The sequence below is a fragment of the Poecile atricapillus genome, chromosome Z (genome assembly GCF_030490865.1).
Source record: "Poecile atricapillus isolate bPoeAtr1 chromosome Z, bPoeAtr1.hap1, whole genome shotgun sequence".
Classification (NCBI taxonomy): domain Eukaryota; kingdom Metazoa; phylum Chordata; class Aves; order Passeriformes; family Paridae; genus Poecile; species Poecile atricapillus.
The window spans coordinates 61,409,003-61,426,781 of NC_081289.1; the positions used below are offsets into that span (position 1 = coordinate 61,409,003).

Genomic DNA, 17,779 nt, shown 5'->3' on the forward strand with positions numbered 1-17,779 from the left:
TCTTTACCCTTCCTGATATGCCACCCACATATAAATACATTAGCTTTCTTATAACATTCCATAAACCTTCTCAAAGGCTCCCATTCCTCAGCTATGCAACATAATGGAAACAACCTCATAGAAATTGTTTTCAGTCTCTTGGTGTTTGCTACTTCTGCTTTAGACATGGTGAGGATCCTTAGATCATCAAGGCTATCCCACTACTGCTGTGGGACTGTGCTGAAATTCTGACATCACATGAGAAGTGTCCTGATCTATTTATAGGTATCAGTTGCCTCTTGTCTTCGATGATCTTTCTTTTCTGAATTTATAGAGCCTCCAACTACAGAGCTGCTTGATTTATTCCTGGAACTGAGCAACACAGACAACAAAGAAGAGAAATAACTGGCTTACACATGCCTTTATTTTGGACAGAATGGCTATCTCTCCAGCATAATTTGTTTTCAAAACTAGTTTTTCAAAGAGACCCTACATGTAGATACTATATTCCCAGCTTCCAGGCAGATCAGATAGAAGCCCCGTTCAAACTTGATTAAAATCATTCTTGTGTGACAAAAACCTGCAGACCACATAAAGTGTAACACCATCAATTTGGAAAATTTAAAAAAATCATTCCCTTTGCTGTTTTGTTAAATAGCAAAGTCATAGAAGTACTAGCATTGATGTGAAGTGTTAATGGGTTACTACTATATGAATAACACCTTGTTTCCTCACGAATGCAGAGCCTGAGTCAAAGTATGTGGAAAACTTAACAATGGTTACAGGAACTGCATTGCACTCGGACATCACAGTTGAGCTAAGTTACTTTACAGATCTTTGTGTTTAAATTGATGAGAGGAGTCTTTTCTCATTCACTTTAAAGATGCTTACTACATGGACGGACATATTCCTTCCTATCCCTTATAATTTAAAATAAAATTACAAATTTTGATTGATAGGACCAACATGCCAGCACAGGGAAAATCATTACCGAGCAATATATCACTGTATTATTAATAAATTTCAAGACTATGTTGAGGTCTTTTCACAGTTCTGCAACATAAACTATCAGCATTTTAACTATACTTCATAAGAGCTGGCAAAAGCATTCTTAGACATGTTTATCTCTTTATATATTCATAATTTTCTGACCTCAATGGCCAAAACACATTACTATATTTATTATTGCAATTCTCAGTTATCAGAAATTACCAGTAGCTCAGGCACTTTGACATTAGAAAGAGAAAATGAGAATCATATTTTAACAAATACTGGTTCTGTGATACAGTGACATTATGAAAAATAGCAATGCCTAGTTTGCTGATAAATTAGATTGTCAATGAGTTCTCAATAAAATAAAGTACAATATCTAATACACCTACTACATGTATCCTAAGGCTTTTAAATACAATTAAACTAGCTTCAGTCACTAGATTTGCTGAGTTTTTCAGGACTGATCACAATTACATACTTCTGCTATACTCATAAAGAAAAGATATATTTCTGTCCATCTTACTTGTCCATTATCTTACTAAACAGCTATGTGCAAGTACTAAATATTGTTGCCTTCATCTCGGTGGTGTGTATTTGCACAATGAGCTAAGGATCATGAACCACGTGAGGGTGACTAATGCAAAAATGAACAACACAATCCTTGTGTGCCCAGCACAGCTGGCACCGCCTGTATTATTTTAATCAGTCTGAAGACAATCTGTTCAGGAAGGATTCCGAGAAACTTTGTGTGCACAGGTATCATTTCCCTAAGATATTGACCTAAGCTTAACACAATATTTACCATTTTCATATAGTAACTCACATAAAATACTGCTTAGGCAGAACAGCTTTGCATTATGTCTTCTAGAGCAGACCAAGTTTCCAGAAGTGCAGAGACACACGAATGGAGACTAAAGGAGCAAGAATACAAGGCAGCAGGACCACAGTCATTTTACAGAAATGGTTCAGTGTCCCAAACAGTCACATCATTGATTCTTTAAAGATTGGGAAAAGGTGGGAGGATAGCTAACGAAAGTGCCCCAACCTAAACCTCCTTCCAGAATCAGGCAAGTTCCCAGTAAAAATGGAAACATTTACAGAGTTTTGGTAGTTAGAATAATAATAGGAATGGATAGCTAATCTTTTCACTTCTAAGGTGATAAATTTTGGAATGGTGTTGCTTTGTATTCTTAAATCTACCTTTGAGATTTCTGTGGCCTTGATGATAAGTACAATCACAGCTGCTGAGGAGATTAAGATCAAATAAAACAGGTGGTCACACTGCAAATATCTAATCTTCTAGAGCTGAGTGTGAAAATGAAATTTGATTAATGGACAGTACAGAGAGGAGCATTCATCCTGCCTCTTCTCAGTGAGATACACACCCACTTCCAGCTGTAAGGAGGCAAAACAAATCAGTGTTTGGAGTGCCCTGCTGAACTTGCGGTATTTCCACTATTCAATTTTTTTTTCACAAATTAATGAATAATTTTTTTGGCTGTTCAACTACAATATTGTGCACCTCTTCAATATGATAAGACTTTATTTGGTTTATTTTATGCACAGCATATCTTGTTTTTATGTACAGGTACCTTGTAACTCCATTGGCATGGCACAGCTCTTTGAGAACACAGTACTCAAGCCTTATGTCCTTTTTTGAATTAGGACACTGACCATGCTCTTTATTTGCTAGTCTTTCTATCTTCATCGTTATTCTAGCAGTAAGAATTAGTCTGTGCAGAGGAATATGGATCTGAAGGAACAACAAGCAAACAGACTGTTTGTAGTAGCTCTAAGGGTTCCTTAATGGACACCCACACTTACTTTAACCCAATGGATTTACAAACATAAAAAGAATTTTTACTCTGCACAGTATCACTGAAACTTCTGTCAGCAAAATAAATTCTACTGACATTTGCATAACTCGTAAATACATTTTGACACAGACAAACACAAGTTATATTTAGGAAACATCCCCACACTCTGAAATGCCCAAGCTGCAAACAGGCTTAGACTTTAAGTTTACCCCACCTCAGAGAAGCACTGTGTCCCCATAAGAGGAAGAGAACTACGATATGCATTTGTGCAGGCACATACTTAAAGGCAGTTATAGAGAGATGGCATTATTTCAGAGTTCATCTTTCAGACTTCATCTTCTGAAGTCCTGCTGCCTTTTGCTTTTCCCAAACTTTCTGAGACCTCTCGAAGATTTGAAAGATACAATGCTAAGCAATCTGAGACACCAGCAGTTTTACTAAAACAAGCTAAAATATGGGTTAAAGAGCAAGGGACCATTGCCATTAATCTACTTCCTTTTACTCTGATTGGATATTCTATTTGTCTGTACAACACTCTACAGCCCTAGACAGCAGGTATCTGTACACTAAAGCCATTATTCTTAGAGTAGCAAAGAAAATATGCAAGACTGATGTTATAAATAATAGACTTTCACTTCCAAATCCTCAGGTTTGAGAATCTTTTTTATTCAACTTTGTAACTGCCATGGGGAATACCTCCAAGGCCAAAAAGAAGAGAGGTGAGTCACAATGTAAAGCTCAGCCTCCAGCTTTTCTCTGGTTTGCAGTCCCCATCTCCTTTTCCTTCCAAGACCATACACATTATGCTGAAGTTCTAACCCAAGTGGAATGCTGAAAACACCATCTACTTTCTCATGACAAAACCAGTATTTTATATTTCATTCAGGTTATTGACAATGTGCATAGAAAGCAGGCACACTCAGATCTTAAACAGCCACTTTTCCAAGTCAAATATAATATATGCTTGTATGCTGTACCCTTCAGAAATAATTATATTTATGATGCTGAAGGAATTCTTCCTTTGGCTCCATCTGGTTCACAGTTTGGTGATGTTTTGAGACATAAAAATGTATACAGTTTTAGGTATACAAGTGTGAAAACTATTATTAGGCATATAAATCCCTACTTTTTTGTACTAACACTCTAAGTACTGGGTGCTGTAACCTAATTCTGTGTTTTGTGGGAAAGTGCATCCATTTATTATTTTCAGCTCTCCTGGCTTTTGGGTCTCTCTACTAAAGTATAGCATAAGATTAAATTAGAAGCACCTAAAGCTTTCTCATACGTTGTTCATTACTTCCTCTTCCATTTACTTCCATCTTTCAACAAAGAGAGCTCCTTCTATTTCAAAATACTCCCAAACAAAAATATTTAAATTATTTTATTTCTCCTTTTCCAGAATCTTTGAATTTTTATCTTGCCTGCTTTTGCCCACTTCACATCAGAAACATAAATCACAACAGATTACAATTATTCCAATAGTTCATGAAACAGCATGCCTTTATGAGAACTATCTGCTTTAATTTTTCTTGCTTTTGCCCAGAAGTGTGCACCATGAAAGCCATGGAAATTTCCTTCCTGACTGGCTGTGAACACGAAAATTCTGTTGCATATTTTTCATTGTTTTTTAAGTGGGACTAGCCATATTTCTTGTATGTAAATTTTATATGGTTTCAGGTTACATTAACCATTAACACCTAGCTTTATTAAATAACAAATTATGAGTTCTGCAAAGGGTGCATCTCCTCTCTCCAAACATCCTTTCCAAAGAGTTAACTGAAGTACTAGGCAAATCCTTCTCACATTTTTCTTTTAATGTAATCTGATTCCAAAAGGAGAGTATCTTCCCCCTTTACCTCTTCTAATCAGACTACTCGCTGTTTTATAGACAGGCCCATCTCAAAAATTGCAAAATTATAGCTGACTCTGCAGTAGAAAAGAAGTAAAAATATAAATTTTCAATACAGGAATCATTATATCTGATAACCTGTGTTGTGGTTATTTGTAACTATTTACACTCAAGGAATACCTTCCATCCTCTCCCCAGTTTTCTATAAATCTTCAGATCCTCAGAATCTTTTCCCTAAGACCTCTGGCACAAGAAAAGCCATGAACCATATTTCTAGCCAGTATTTCTACAAAACTAGAACTGTACCTCTCATTTCTTGATATTTATCTCTACTACAAAGATGCAGATTTTGAACATAATTAAGAATTTCTTCAGCCACTGAACTATTCTTCTCTGAATAGGGAATTTTCTAGTCTGTCAGCTAAATGAACATAAGAGCACTCACATGTGAATAAACCCCACAAAATATAGAAAATTACACATACTTAAACTCCCAGAAGTAACACTATTTGAAACTATGACTGCATATTGGAAAATAGGTCAAACCCCACACATTTATTATAATTGTTTATTGGTATGCAATTATCTGAACATTACTTTTTCCCACTCAGGAAAACAACAGGCAAGGAACACATCTTCTTGAAGAGTTTACAGCTGCTATACATGACAAGCAGATGAATAACAGCAAGCACTTTTATAAATTCCTTATAAAATATTCCTGACTTTGTGTACACTGTAACTTGTAGCAGGTGTGATGTATTAGAAGAGGTATAAGTGGAATTTGCCACTTAACCATCTTATTTCATCCAAGAAATTCCACAGGAATAGTCAGAGAATTTAATCAAAAAGTCTAATTTTCTCTACAAAGGGAAGTTGTGATTTTAGATTTAGCTGTATAGTTTAGTTCGTTGTACTAGGCTTTGTGAATAATTGCCCATTACTCACACTAGGTTGTAAAACTCAGTTAATTGGAAACAATCTTCAAGAAGATTGGATGAATGATCATGAATTCTCACCTGTATTTTGTGCAGGTAGAGTTTTGATGCGAAGGATCTGGTGGATTAAGTGTGATTCTTGGCGACACCTGAGCTGATAGCAAAAATCCCGAAGCTAGGATAATGAGTGCTACAGCAGTACCTAAAAATACAGATAAAGAACAATGTGACACTTTTCTCCAGAGCAAATGAAATAGTTCTCTATTGAACTGAACTCTGCTTGGGAAAGCAAGGCACCCCATCACTATGCATACAGCATTCCCTAAGGAGTTGTGATGAGAACCTAAGAAAAATACCCTTTGCTACATCCACATCATAAATTAGGATAGATATTAAAGTCAAGTGTACCAGTTTTCACATCCAGACACTAAATTAGTAGGTTGAGACTCTTTTAATCTGTGGAATTGATGACTGCTTGAACACACAGGTATTATTTTTGGTGTTGAAAATAATGTCATAAAGGTAAAATATATTAGTGGCTTTGAAATCAACATACTTCTCCCCACTCCACACCCAGACCTGGAGGCTTTTCTTTGAGACAGAAAGTAGCATCAGCTTTTTCATTGACTCTATTTCCCTTTGTGAAACTAGAGAAATTACACTTTTCATAAAAACATCATCAAAAAGTGCAACATATCTTGTTTCAAAGAGCACACATGACATCTGCTGGGAAAAAGTCCCTTCCATCTTTTTGCTTCTGTTTCCCCCAACAAATTCCAGGTGCACAAGCTGGTCAAAATGATGAGAGGAAGCTGCCGTAAACTGTGCAACAGGCCATTACTGGAACATAACTCATAGTTTTTCTATCTCATTTGCTAGACACACAATATACTGTATCATTTTAATGAAAACTGATAAACCTCACTGCTCATGGTACTACTGCAACTGCCTCAACTCAGACTTATAAAACTTTACCTCTTGCAACTTGATGACACATTGAGATATGTTTTGTATAAAAGTTTCCTAGCTGGCAAACACACCAAGTATGTGAAAACCTTTCTCAGAGATAAAAATAATATCTAAAATACTAAGATTTATGTAATAATGTTGTCTGTGAATATGCCTGTGCCGCCATGGCCAACAGGCAGGAATGGTTGGACCACACATTGACCTGAACCAAGGCAACTAAGACCTTGAACTCAGCCACAAACTGTATGAGCAGGAAGCACCTTCCCTCCATAAAATACTCCACAGTTGGCTCTCTTCCAGCTATGGCTGGCAGGTACACTAATAATCCCAGTTTTCAGGGCAGGCTGGATACTGCACTAGATGTCCTGTACTTTCAAAATGCCATAAACCAGATAGCAAGTATATTTAGACAGGGTCTATAATCTTAATTATATTCATTCTAAGTATGCTCTGTCTTTTAAGTTAACTAAATACATTAACACTCAATTCCAAAATCTCTCAAAAGTACTGAATATGTAAACTTGGAAAAGGAAGTTTAATATATTTTCATTCTGTGGACATTTTGCTATGATGAACAAAATCAAACAATAAATCTCCATCATTAGCTCAGTGGGAAAAAGGAAAAAGAAATATACTGAAGATATTTTAGAGCCTCTCTGTTACAAAAAGAGATACAAACTGTACAATGCACAAGTACCTTTCAAATAGACCATTTCTGAAGGGAAAGAAGAAAACACAAATAAAATGAATAATATACTTGTCACAATTCCTGCATGTTTTCCAACTAACAGCTTTGAAGAAATTAACTGTAGAAAAAGAGAAGAAGAAAGATAAAGAAATTATAGATAAGATAAAGAAAGATATAAAATGGATAGGAAACTAAGAAAAATCAGTAACTGTAACAGAGAACTAAAACAGTGGCTTTGGGTTTTTTTTTCAGAAATGTACTATCATTTTTCATAATGCTATCTAAAAGGTTCAATTTTTCAAAAGTTTCTAATATTTTGAGAATGATAAAGACATAATTAATGAAATCTAAAATATGTCTGCCAAATGTTTTCAGAAAGCAGGAAAAGTTGCACGAGATTACAAAATTAATTTACAGTATATTGGCTTTTAATCAAAATATTAATATTACTATCTACTGATTATTCTTGTCGATTTTACCTAATAAATGTCTAATCAATTAGCCTTTATTAAAAAAGCAAAGCCCCACATCCTTGCAGCAGCAGGCAAAAGCAGTAGTTTTGTCTTCATTTTATGCAGTGGGAGACTGGGGCATACCTGGTTCCCCCAAAGACCAGAGAAGTTGCCAGTAATAACTCCATGTAAATTGTAATGTCCTTAGAAATGTAAACCAAAGTAGAGCAGTAAGATATGTCTATGCTGTGAGAAAACTCAACATGGAAAAGAAATCCATTGATAGATTTAGGACTTATCATTCTATTACACAGCTCTTTTGCTAACGAAAACACCTCATATCCACCAGTACCTAAATCAAATGTTGCATGACAAAATTCTAACTAGTACAGAGGGATGATGCACGATTTCATGACTGTCATTATTTGTATTACCCTTAAGAAGGGACTGTAGGATAAAATCACAGCAAGCATTAGATCTTGGCTCGTGACACAGCAGACAGACGGCCAGCAAGCCACAAAAAAAAGTATTTTAGTATTTTTTACTAAGCAATTACTTTGTGTCCAAATATCATTAACAAATAACCCTTTAATGCATTATGCTCCACTGTTAATTCTGTGTCCTACTGTTATATCCTCCTCTGATCCATGATAACATGCTTTGTAAGAGACATTTATATCTACATTTCAGATGTGCAGCCTTTGAATATGTTAAGCAGAGCCGAAAAGCAAAGAGCTCTGATAATATGAGAAGTCCATGTTGGTTATCACAACTATACAGCTGGGTCCAGATAAGCAATAAACTCTTCAAGGGGGCTGGCCAAACAGATTATTTGGGCCAAATAATCAATCAATCAATCAATCAATCAATCAATCAATCAATCAATTCTCTGTTTCAGTAGGCACTAAAGGAAAGGCAGCACCCAAGGATCAGAAGAGTCAGTGCAGGGCCTGGACAGATCCACACCACAGAAAGACAAGTCAACAGACTGTCTGGAGGCACAGAAAGACATACAGGGGATGTATTGTAACTGAACTGGAACAGACTAAAAGTAGTAATTTGAGATTTTTCTTCTTATCTTTAAAATGTGAGAAACATGCTTTGAGTAACTGCGTACCAAACAACTCATGTCACTGTGTTGTTACTGCTCTGCCTGTATAAGCACATTTTCAAATACTCAGGTGTAGATTAACTCGGCTGTAAACTGGGAATTGCACATCCAGTAACATGGCAGCTGGTGTACCTCTCTGCTGTGTTGCACTAAGTAGAAATTTGGATCCTTGACAGCAGAACAAAATATGAAGATATTAAATCTTTGCAGCAAAACACTTGTGAACACTATTTCAAGAGGAGCAGGAAGAGTCTGTTGAAAACATCTGAACCTTCCAGACATTCACCCAGAGATAAGTTTTAGTCACAGATCATTTCAGCAAAATGAACACGTAAGGCAGGAACAAGCAGGGAATTACCATCCTAATAACAGGACATACTGAACACAGGAAGGCTGCTTGCTCTGCTTTTCCCTGCTTTCAAGAAAAGACTATGTGATGAGCTATGGTGTTTGGATATTTGGATAAAATGTATAAAACCAGAATTCTGTCTTTGCTTATCTCATATAGGAGGTGAATTAAAATCACATGAATGTATGTACGGTATTTACTGTACTGTATCTGAGGTAACTATGCAGAGAACTGCATTATATTTACAGAGTGCTGCACTGGTTATTCTTTCTCTGGTACACCTTCATCAGATGGTTCTGAATTCCAATTAATAAGCCAATTAAAATTACATATGAGACTTAAAAACTAACCACCTGTGAAGTTCCAGGCATTTTATTCCTTAAATTGGAAAAAGAAAGCTAAATGAAAACATTATCAAACATGGCTTCAAGGAGAAAGTCACCTAAAAAAATAACAGGCAGTCACTTTTAAATCAGTTTCTAGCTGTGGTATTTTACTAATAGTCTTGAACCTGTATGATTTCAGAGAAAAGATGGCATCAACAATGAAATTTTGAAGAGGACTACTTTGAAAAGAAATGCACTTGAAATTTTATTTTCTTTTCATTAATAATTATGAGGAAAATATAATACACTAATGAAACACTCACCTGTTAAGCTACCAAGCGTAAGTTTCCGGCGACCCATTCTTTCAACAAGCCAGACTCCCACAAGAGTAAAAATGAAGTTTATAAATGCTGTCAGTGCAGCCAGCCAGATTGCAAGCCTGTCATCTTCCACTCCTGACATCTGCAAAATGGTAGCACTGTAGTACCTGTGAAGGGAGAGAGAGACAAATAAGAACACCATTTATTTCAATTTGGCTCATATTACAGTTTTTGATTTAATTTGAAAAAGATCTTAACAAATATCAAGTGTGACCTCCTGCATAATGTAGTTGAAGACTGACACACAATCACCCTGGGAAATCAGGTGTAAACAAGGCTTAACTTGCACCTGACTAAAGTTTTGACTGGAGGACATCAAGAGATGAACTGCCATTCTTTTGGCTGTTTATATTTTCAATGGTCAGTCATGTTCTGCTAGAAATGGGGTTTGCATTTTTAATTTAAATTAATCTGCCTGTCATATCCATCCATTGCTTTATGCTCTTTTTGGGATTTTAGCAGTCTGTATATTGTCTAGGGAAAGACAGCTCAAAAATCAAATAGATTTTCAGTCCTTTTAAAGGTCATACACAACTAATCTACAGCATCCAACATGTTGTGACACTTGCATCCTCTTGGTTTTAGGTTTTGCACTATTATTTCAGTGCCACTGATGTGCACAAACCTCTCTCTATGGCATTACTTTTCTCTTAACCAGAAAATGATTGCTTTGAAAAGCCTCAGCACCACACTGCAGGGATGTGAATCTGCACCCAACAGGAGCATTTGACCGAATGTTCTACTTCCTTCTAAATGGAATCAATCTTTCCACACAAACAATAACTCATAAAAAATTGAACTGAGCAAAATGAAAAGGGAGGAGAAAGGAAGCCTACCATTTTTCACAGCAATCAAATGAACAGAGACTTTGTGTCCATGTTCTCAGGGAGAGCTAAATAAATGCCCAAGGAAACACGAGTACTTTTGTTGATGATGTAGAAGCACTTTTCAGCTTGTATTAATTTATGCAGACTGAAATACTGAATATTCAAGCTCTCAAACACCTTGCAGTTGACAGGCTATCACACAGCAATAATCATCAAGAATGTCAAAGCTTGTATTTTCTGTCCCTGGTCAATCTGTAGCTTCCTTAATGTCCCCTTGCTGTCTTAATGCCCGGATGTGCTAGCCTCAGGAATGTTAGTGGTTCCCATTCCTCTATTCCAAGCACATTCCACTTTTTACTTCAAACCAATGACCCATGATGGGCTGAGATGCCATTTAAGACACTACCACCCATAACTGACCCTGACTATGCTGGGTATTACCCCTCACCCACAAGGCATTTAGATCCTCCCAGCCCCTTCCTCAGCTCCTCTTCCCCAGTGCAGCCATCTGAGGCAATGCCTACACAACCAGCTGCTGTTGGCAGGACAGGGCCTCCAGAGGAACCCTGCTGGGGCTGAGCCAGTACCTACAGTGGTTTTGAGCCACCCCTTAGCGACTGCAGTGACTCATCCAGGCTCAGCTCCTGTCCCAGCAAGGCTGAGATTCTTAGGGAGGGAAGATTCATGAACAATAGACATCAAAATGCCAACTTAAACATATCCTTGCTTCTTAAGGCACTCTAAATTAAATTGCTAACTGCCTGTCAAAACTTACATAGTACTGCACTGTTTCAGCCACCAAAATGATCCAGTCTCTGATTTCCCAATATATGTTCCTTTTTCTGCATAAGGGTAGGAAAAGAACAAATGTCAAGTGTTGGCCTGCTGACACTTGCTATGAAACTCCTATTTACTTTCACCAGACAAGGTTTCAGAACCACATTTAACTCCAAACGTCTAAATCTTCTTAAAATCCAATTCTACTGGGAAGTCAGAAATTGCCAGTTGTCAGCAGCAATGTATAACATACTGTCTATACAGTCAGAAAAAAAAATCAAAGAATAAGGAATCACATAAAAGCATGTAGATATCTACTGCCTAATCCATACAAACAGGCACCTTTTGCTCCCATCAATCCTTCTGGCTGCTTATTGCATTCACAGGTTATATATTTTCAAATAGAAGCCTAGTGTTTATCCATAAATAAACAATGTATTTAATTTCTGTGGAAAACAAACCAGGGAACTTTAGAATCTGCAAATCTAAATGCCAAGCTACCAAAGCCTGGGTGTTGAGCAGTAATGTTCATAGTTATTACAGCTCAGCAACCTGATTTCAAAAATTTAGAAGGGCACTTACATAGATTATGACAACTACTAAATATATTTGCTTATATTCACCTGTTTTAGTATGCCCATTTTTTATACTAGTCTGTACAGCCCTGCCTGTATATTAATGTAACAAAACATCAGTCTTTTCTGGTTCTTTCTGACAAGAGAAAAAAACCTATGTGGTAGCAAAAGGTTAAATTGTGATATTTTACAAACACAGCTGATACTGCAAATCCTGCAGGGAATACAGCTTCATTGACAAAGCAGTGCAATCCTAGCTTATTTTCTAAAACATAAAGAAAATTTAAAACACATTTGTATCCTTGGAACTTTCAAGCAAATACTGTATCTTAGAAAGCAAAGAAACACATGCAATTACAAAGCCACACAAAATAACTGAGTTTGATATATACAGAAAGATTTTTAATATAGTTGATTTCTGAGGAGGTCAAAATTATCAAGAAATTCAGCATTATGAATTGTTCTAGCAAAAGCTGCTGTACATTGAAGAAAAATAAACCTGGAAACACCCCCACATTCAAGTCTCCTCAGACTAATCCTCTGACTATATACTGAAAATGCACAATTTTGGAGGAAATGAAACATCCAAAAACACTTCCCCCCTTTTTTTTCTTTTAATCAGTCAGGGTTTTTTAAAAGCAATAATGTAAAATGCTTAAAGAAAAGGATCATTTCCTCCCTTCAAGCAGGTCTTAGAGACAGTTCCGAATGCATCAGGGTTTCCAGCTTAGCATCTTCAGCAGCAGAGAGGCTGCCCACCACTCCAGGCTTTGTAGCTCACAGAGAAAATAAATGTTTGTCAATAAGGCGCCATCACTGCTCTGAGTGTCCCCATCCTTCACAAGATGCTGCTCCAGCCTTCCTGTCATAATCCACTCCAACAATGTTTCTGCCTAAGGATTTCAGCCTTTTTGGACAGAATTTATAATTCTTGTAAAAGCAATGAATAAATCTAAGGCTTTCTTTACAGAAACCTGAAGACCTCTTCAAAGGCTGTCATGTCATCTCTAGGTTTAAATGGATTTTTCAAAATCAGTACCTGGGAGGCAACCTGGGGAGCTGCCACATTACACTTAAATTAAATTAAACCTTCAAATTCCCTAATTGGCAGTAACAGTGTATTGTATTATGAATGCTTTCAGCGCAGACTGAAACAACATAGTGAATGCCACTTATTACAATCAACATATTGTGATAATTAAAACACTCAGAATTTCGTACTGCTTGAGAGGTAACTATAAACATCCAATAAGTTCTCTGATTCAGCATGTGTTATCCATGTACAAGGTACATAAAAAGGATTTAAAAATTACCATGTAACTATGGTAATTAAGAAAAGACAGGAATTTTTTTTGTGTCCAAAAAGACTAAACTCTGTAGCTATTAAGGGAAGTAAGTACACCAGTGTTTGACAAGGATTAAAAATACATTTAGAGGATTAAGGCAAAGATACACAAAGAAATTCACTTCCTTAAGTTACCACAGTACTGTCACACACCTATTGGGTCATGTGAGAATACTGTTGCAATATCTGCTGTGAGATTGCTAAAAAATTCCTCCTTTTTTTTTTAACCTTTTTTCTTCTGCACCACATATCTCATTGCCAACAGCCACTGTGCTTTTCACATTCAGTTATTTCACCTACTTATGTGGGTCTTTCACAAGTTTCACCTGAAACTATAGGGGACAGAAATAGTTTTGTTCTTCATAACAGAAAAAGGGTAAAATATGAAGAAGAGTTGGATCTATTTCTGGAAAGAAAAAAATATTAGGCAAGAAAATAATATCAAACTATATATCAGTCTGCAAAAAAGTGTTCTGTAAAGTTTTCAGACAGAACTCTGTAGTTAAAATCCATTGAAGAGGTAGGTTGGATTTATTGAAGAGGTAAACTGAGGAGTAATAGGCAGAGCTGAAAATCAAATGAAACCACTGGCAGGAACAAAGTCTTTATCATCCTCCTCCTCTTCCTGAAACAGAGATCAGTTTCCAGCACAGAAAAAAACAGGTTGGATAACACCTGTATGTTTTGCACTGCAACAAAAAGCAAAGTAGTGTCAACTTTTTTACCTTGTCTTTAGTGCCTTTACTCAATATATGAGTGCCTTACTCTTCATCAGAACCTTCATGAAAGAAAATCACCACTGCCATTCCTGTTTTATAAATGAAGATGACTGGGGCTTTTGAGAAAGAGGAGAAAGAAGAATGACTATTCCCAGTTATCCACCAGTAGTACCTCCAGCAGAATAATGACACTCCAGAGTCTCAACGCAGACAAGTGCTATCTGCAAATTAGTGAGTAGAAAAACAGGGAAAGAAAATCCCCCAGGTGTTTCACAAAACATACCTTGTTCAATTATTCATTTATTCTGATGATTTCAGTTAAATTTAAATTAGGTTTAACATTCCAGGGTGTTCTAATGCCTGCCATAATTTGCTGGCATCCTAAAAAACCTAAACCAGTCCTCATTAAAATCAATAAACCTGCAGAATGTACATAGCACAACAACAACAAAAAAAAGTAAAAATCAAGCTAGCCCCTGTGTTTAAAGCCAAGGCCAGCAGCAAACAATGGGACCTGTAGACACAGCAGTCTCACAAGAGCCAGGAGCCAGCATGCTTAGAGTAATGGGATCTTGAAAGGTAGGTTTAGATTAGATATTAGGATCACATTCCTTCCTGTGAGGGTGTGTGGCACTGGAACAGCTGTCCAGGGAAGCATTGGATACCCTATCCCTGAAAGTGTTCTAGGCCAGGTTGTATGGGGCTTTGAGCAATCTGGCCTAGTGGAAGGTGCCACTGCCCATGGCACGGGGTTGGAACTGGATGGTCTTTATGGTCCCTTCCAACCCAAACCATTCTATGATTCTATGCTTTTCAATTTTAATTAGAAGATGTTGCATTAAAAATGTTTTTCTTGCACAGCTCAACAGGCCAGAGAATGGGCTGCACTTCTGGAAAGGCAGGAGGATGCAAAACAGACAAAATTAATTTAAACAAAAGTAAAAGTGCTAAGATGACAAACTGTCTTTCTGAAAAGAAAATAAATTTAAAAAAAAAACCTGTTATCAGACTCTACTGCTAGGGACAAAGGGCAGGAGAGTTGAGAAAGCCAACAGTTAAAGACTCAGTGAGAAAAAACTGTTCTGCAAGGTGAGGCTGGGAAAGGCCCTGGCACATGGGGCAGGGTGGAAGTGTCCAAACAGAGCAATGCAGCCACAGCAGCCTCTGGCACTGCTCCACTCTTAGGGAGGAGCACTTAAAGCCCCCGTGATGGCTCCAAACACACACCTAACATTGGAGTAAATGGTGGAAGACTTCTTTAACAATACTGCATTAAATATACACTTTCTCCTCATTCGTAACTAGCCGATTACAGCACCAGAAACACACACACATCCCCTTAAAAACCTACTGGCACCAATCCCACATTCATTCAGGGAAAATCCATGATGAGCAATGAGGAATAGCAGCATGCCTATGTGCACATGAGTACACTGTAGCTGCAGTCACTACTGGGCACAATGCCCTTACTAGTAAAAATTTTAAGCATATGTCCTGTGTAAAAAATAAAAAAAAAATAAAAATTGAAAATTGTTTCTGGGAAATAGGTGGCACAAAAGTCTTCCCTGGACTTCAATGCACAAATTTGCCCATATTACTAAAAGTCATTTCTCATAAAAGACTGTTTACAAAACAAATCCAAAAGGGTAATTCTGGAGTGACTCCATCTGAGCTCGTATTTGTGATGGTAGATGAGATCCTTTTCAGGAGTACAGGTTTTGGCAAAAAATACCCTAATTTCACAACCTCAACTGACTATTCTAAATCTGCATTCAGGAACTCATATTTTTAGATTTTTCTGGAACCAAATTCTAAGTGGCAGGTGTTCAGTGTCTTTCAAATCCATGCCACTCACTTGTGGCATGGATTAACTGAAATTTCTAAATCCCATCTCAGGTTTTAATGTTCATATGATCAAATATTACCCTTGTACATATTTTCAGATGTACACTCCACATAGTCTAGATCTCAACAGACTTGTATATTCTCCTTGCTTAGAAAACAAAAGTAATTGCACAGCACACTTAAATGTGTGCAGTGTGAATATTAATTCAGCAGTGTCTGCTTATATTAAATATTTTTGTTGTTGTTGTCCTTTGTTCCATCTGTTCTAGCATAGAAAGGAAAAAATCATGGCAGACCCAAAAGATTTCTTATAGTGGAATCACCAATGTGGACAGATTTTTTTTCATTTCATGTTCGGGATGAGTAAAACCATAGGATTTATGCTAACATAATATAAATGACAATCAAAAAACCCAAAGGATTTAATTTCTGATGTCTGAATGATTAATCTACCTGAATGCAGCATACTTGTATGATGCTTTTGAAATTTCCTCTTCAGTTTCAACACTAAAAGTTGTCAGAATAGCCTCATTCTTTCCTGCCACTTGCTAAAAACGAATCTGCAAGCATCCCAACTATGCATTTCTGCTCTTCTGCCAATAAACAAAGCATCAGTTTCCATTTTTGATGCTCTAACCTGAGAATTCCATTAGACCTTTCCTACTCATGCTGCTTCACTCTGTGCTCTGACTATTCTTTGTAGAGCTGCTCTGCTTCCAGCAGAGGTGAGAAGTGGACTATAATTCCCAGTCCAAAAAGTTTAATAGAAAAATATATCAGCTGTAAAGACCTAGAACAAGCTTTTAGTACCAAATCTAGAGAACCATTTGCAGCAGCTGAGCTTCTTACAGCAGTTTTACCTGAGGAAACTGAATTTACTCACTCCTCCAAGGATTTAACTTTTATCTTGCACTTTCTTATTCGTTATGTGAGTGCAAAAATGTTTCGCCAGCGCTGTGAAGTTGGTGACTTCTGCACCAGTTGCCCTTCATAAATGATAAGAAAAATCATCTTTAAAGCAGCTACACAATAAAGCTCTAGCAGAAGAAGGCTCCAATACACTTCTAATGTATTGAGAAATAGGTGTTTCAACACAGCCTGCACAATGGAAGCAAAGTGATGTGCTGTGAATGTGCTCCTGTTTGTCTTGGTTTAGGGCAAATTTGGGAGGAAACTTCCAAAGGGCTCCCTCTAGAAAGCAGATTCAAGGGGACAAGCACATTGCTCTTCTCTTCAATACAAAAAGTAGCGATTAAGCACCGCATCAAAACTGTTTCAGCTATATAAAGCACTAATGTAATACAGAGCTAAGGGCTAATGTAATAGAGTTAGATTCTCTACAGTGCAGAATAGTAACCTTTTCATCTATGAACCATATGCTGGACAACAGATTTGTTTGATAATCCCTGGAGTGTATTACACTCTGTATACTTCTATTCAACAGGGAAATTCTGTTCTAAATTTATACAGACATTTTAACACACAGACATCTTAACACACATCTTACAGTGTTCTTTAAAAGTTATAAAGGACTTAACCACATAGGAGAGAATTTGCTGTCACCATTTACTGCTATGTCTTATACATAGTATTTACATATACTCTGCATTTAAAATTCAGTGAAGCTGCTAGAAAATACATATAAAACAAAATTTCAAATAAAGTTGAATGAAAATTTCAACACAAAGTCAATAAACAGCTGAAAAGATTCTATGCTACATATTTTGAAAATGTATTTTACCTTCTCCCTGAAAGAAATCACTGTTACTTGGAAACACCTAATAAAGGATAGATACAGAACAGTCTTTGTGTTTAACTGTTTTGAGCAAATACTTTCCATATC

The 17,779-nt window shown here is 36.8% G+C and overlaps 1 protein-coding gene across 3 annotated transcripts in view; it reads right to left on the reverse strand.

Moving 5' to 3' along the window:
- Nucleotides 1–17,779, reverse strand: part of LOC131573220 (proton myo-inositol cotransporter) — a 147,979-nt gene that overhangs the window by 38,081 nt on the left and 92,119 nt on the right. For all 3 annotated transcript variants that reach the window (XM_058826952.1, XM_058826951.1, XM_058826950.1), the window contains exons 5-6: nucleotides 9,792–9,955; nucleotides 5,655–5,775 (exon numbers count right to left, since the gene is read on the reverse strand). In XM_058826952.1, coding sequence (XP_058682935.1) covers nucleotides 5,655–5,775; nucleotides 9,792–9,955 — 285 coding nt within the window. The remainder of the gene's footprint in view (nucleotides 1–5,654; nucleotides 5,776–9,791; nucleotides 9,956–17,779) is intronic.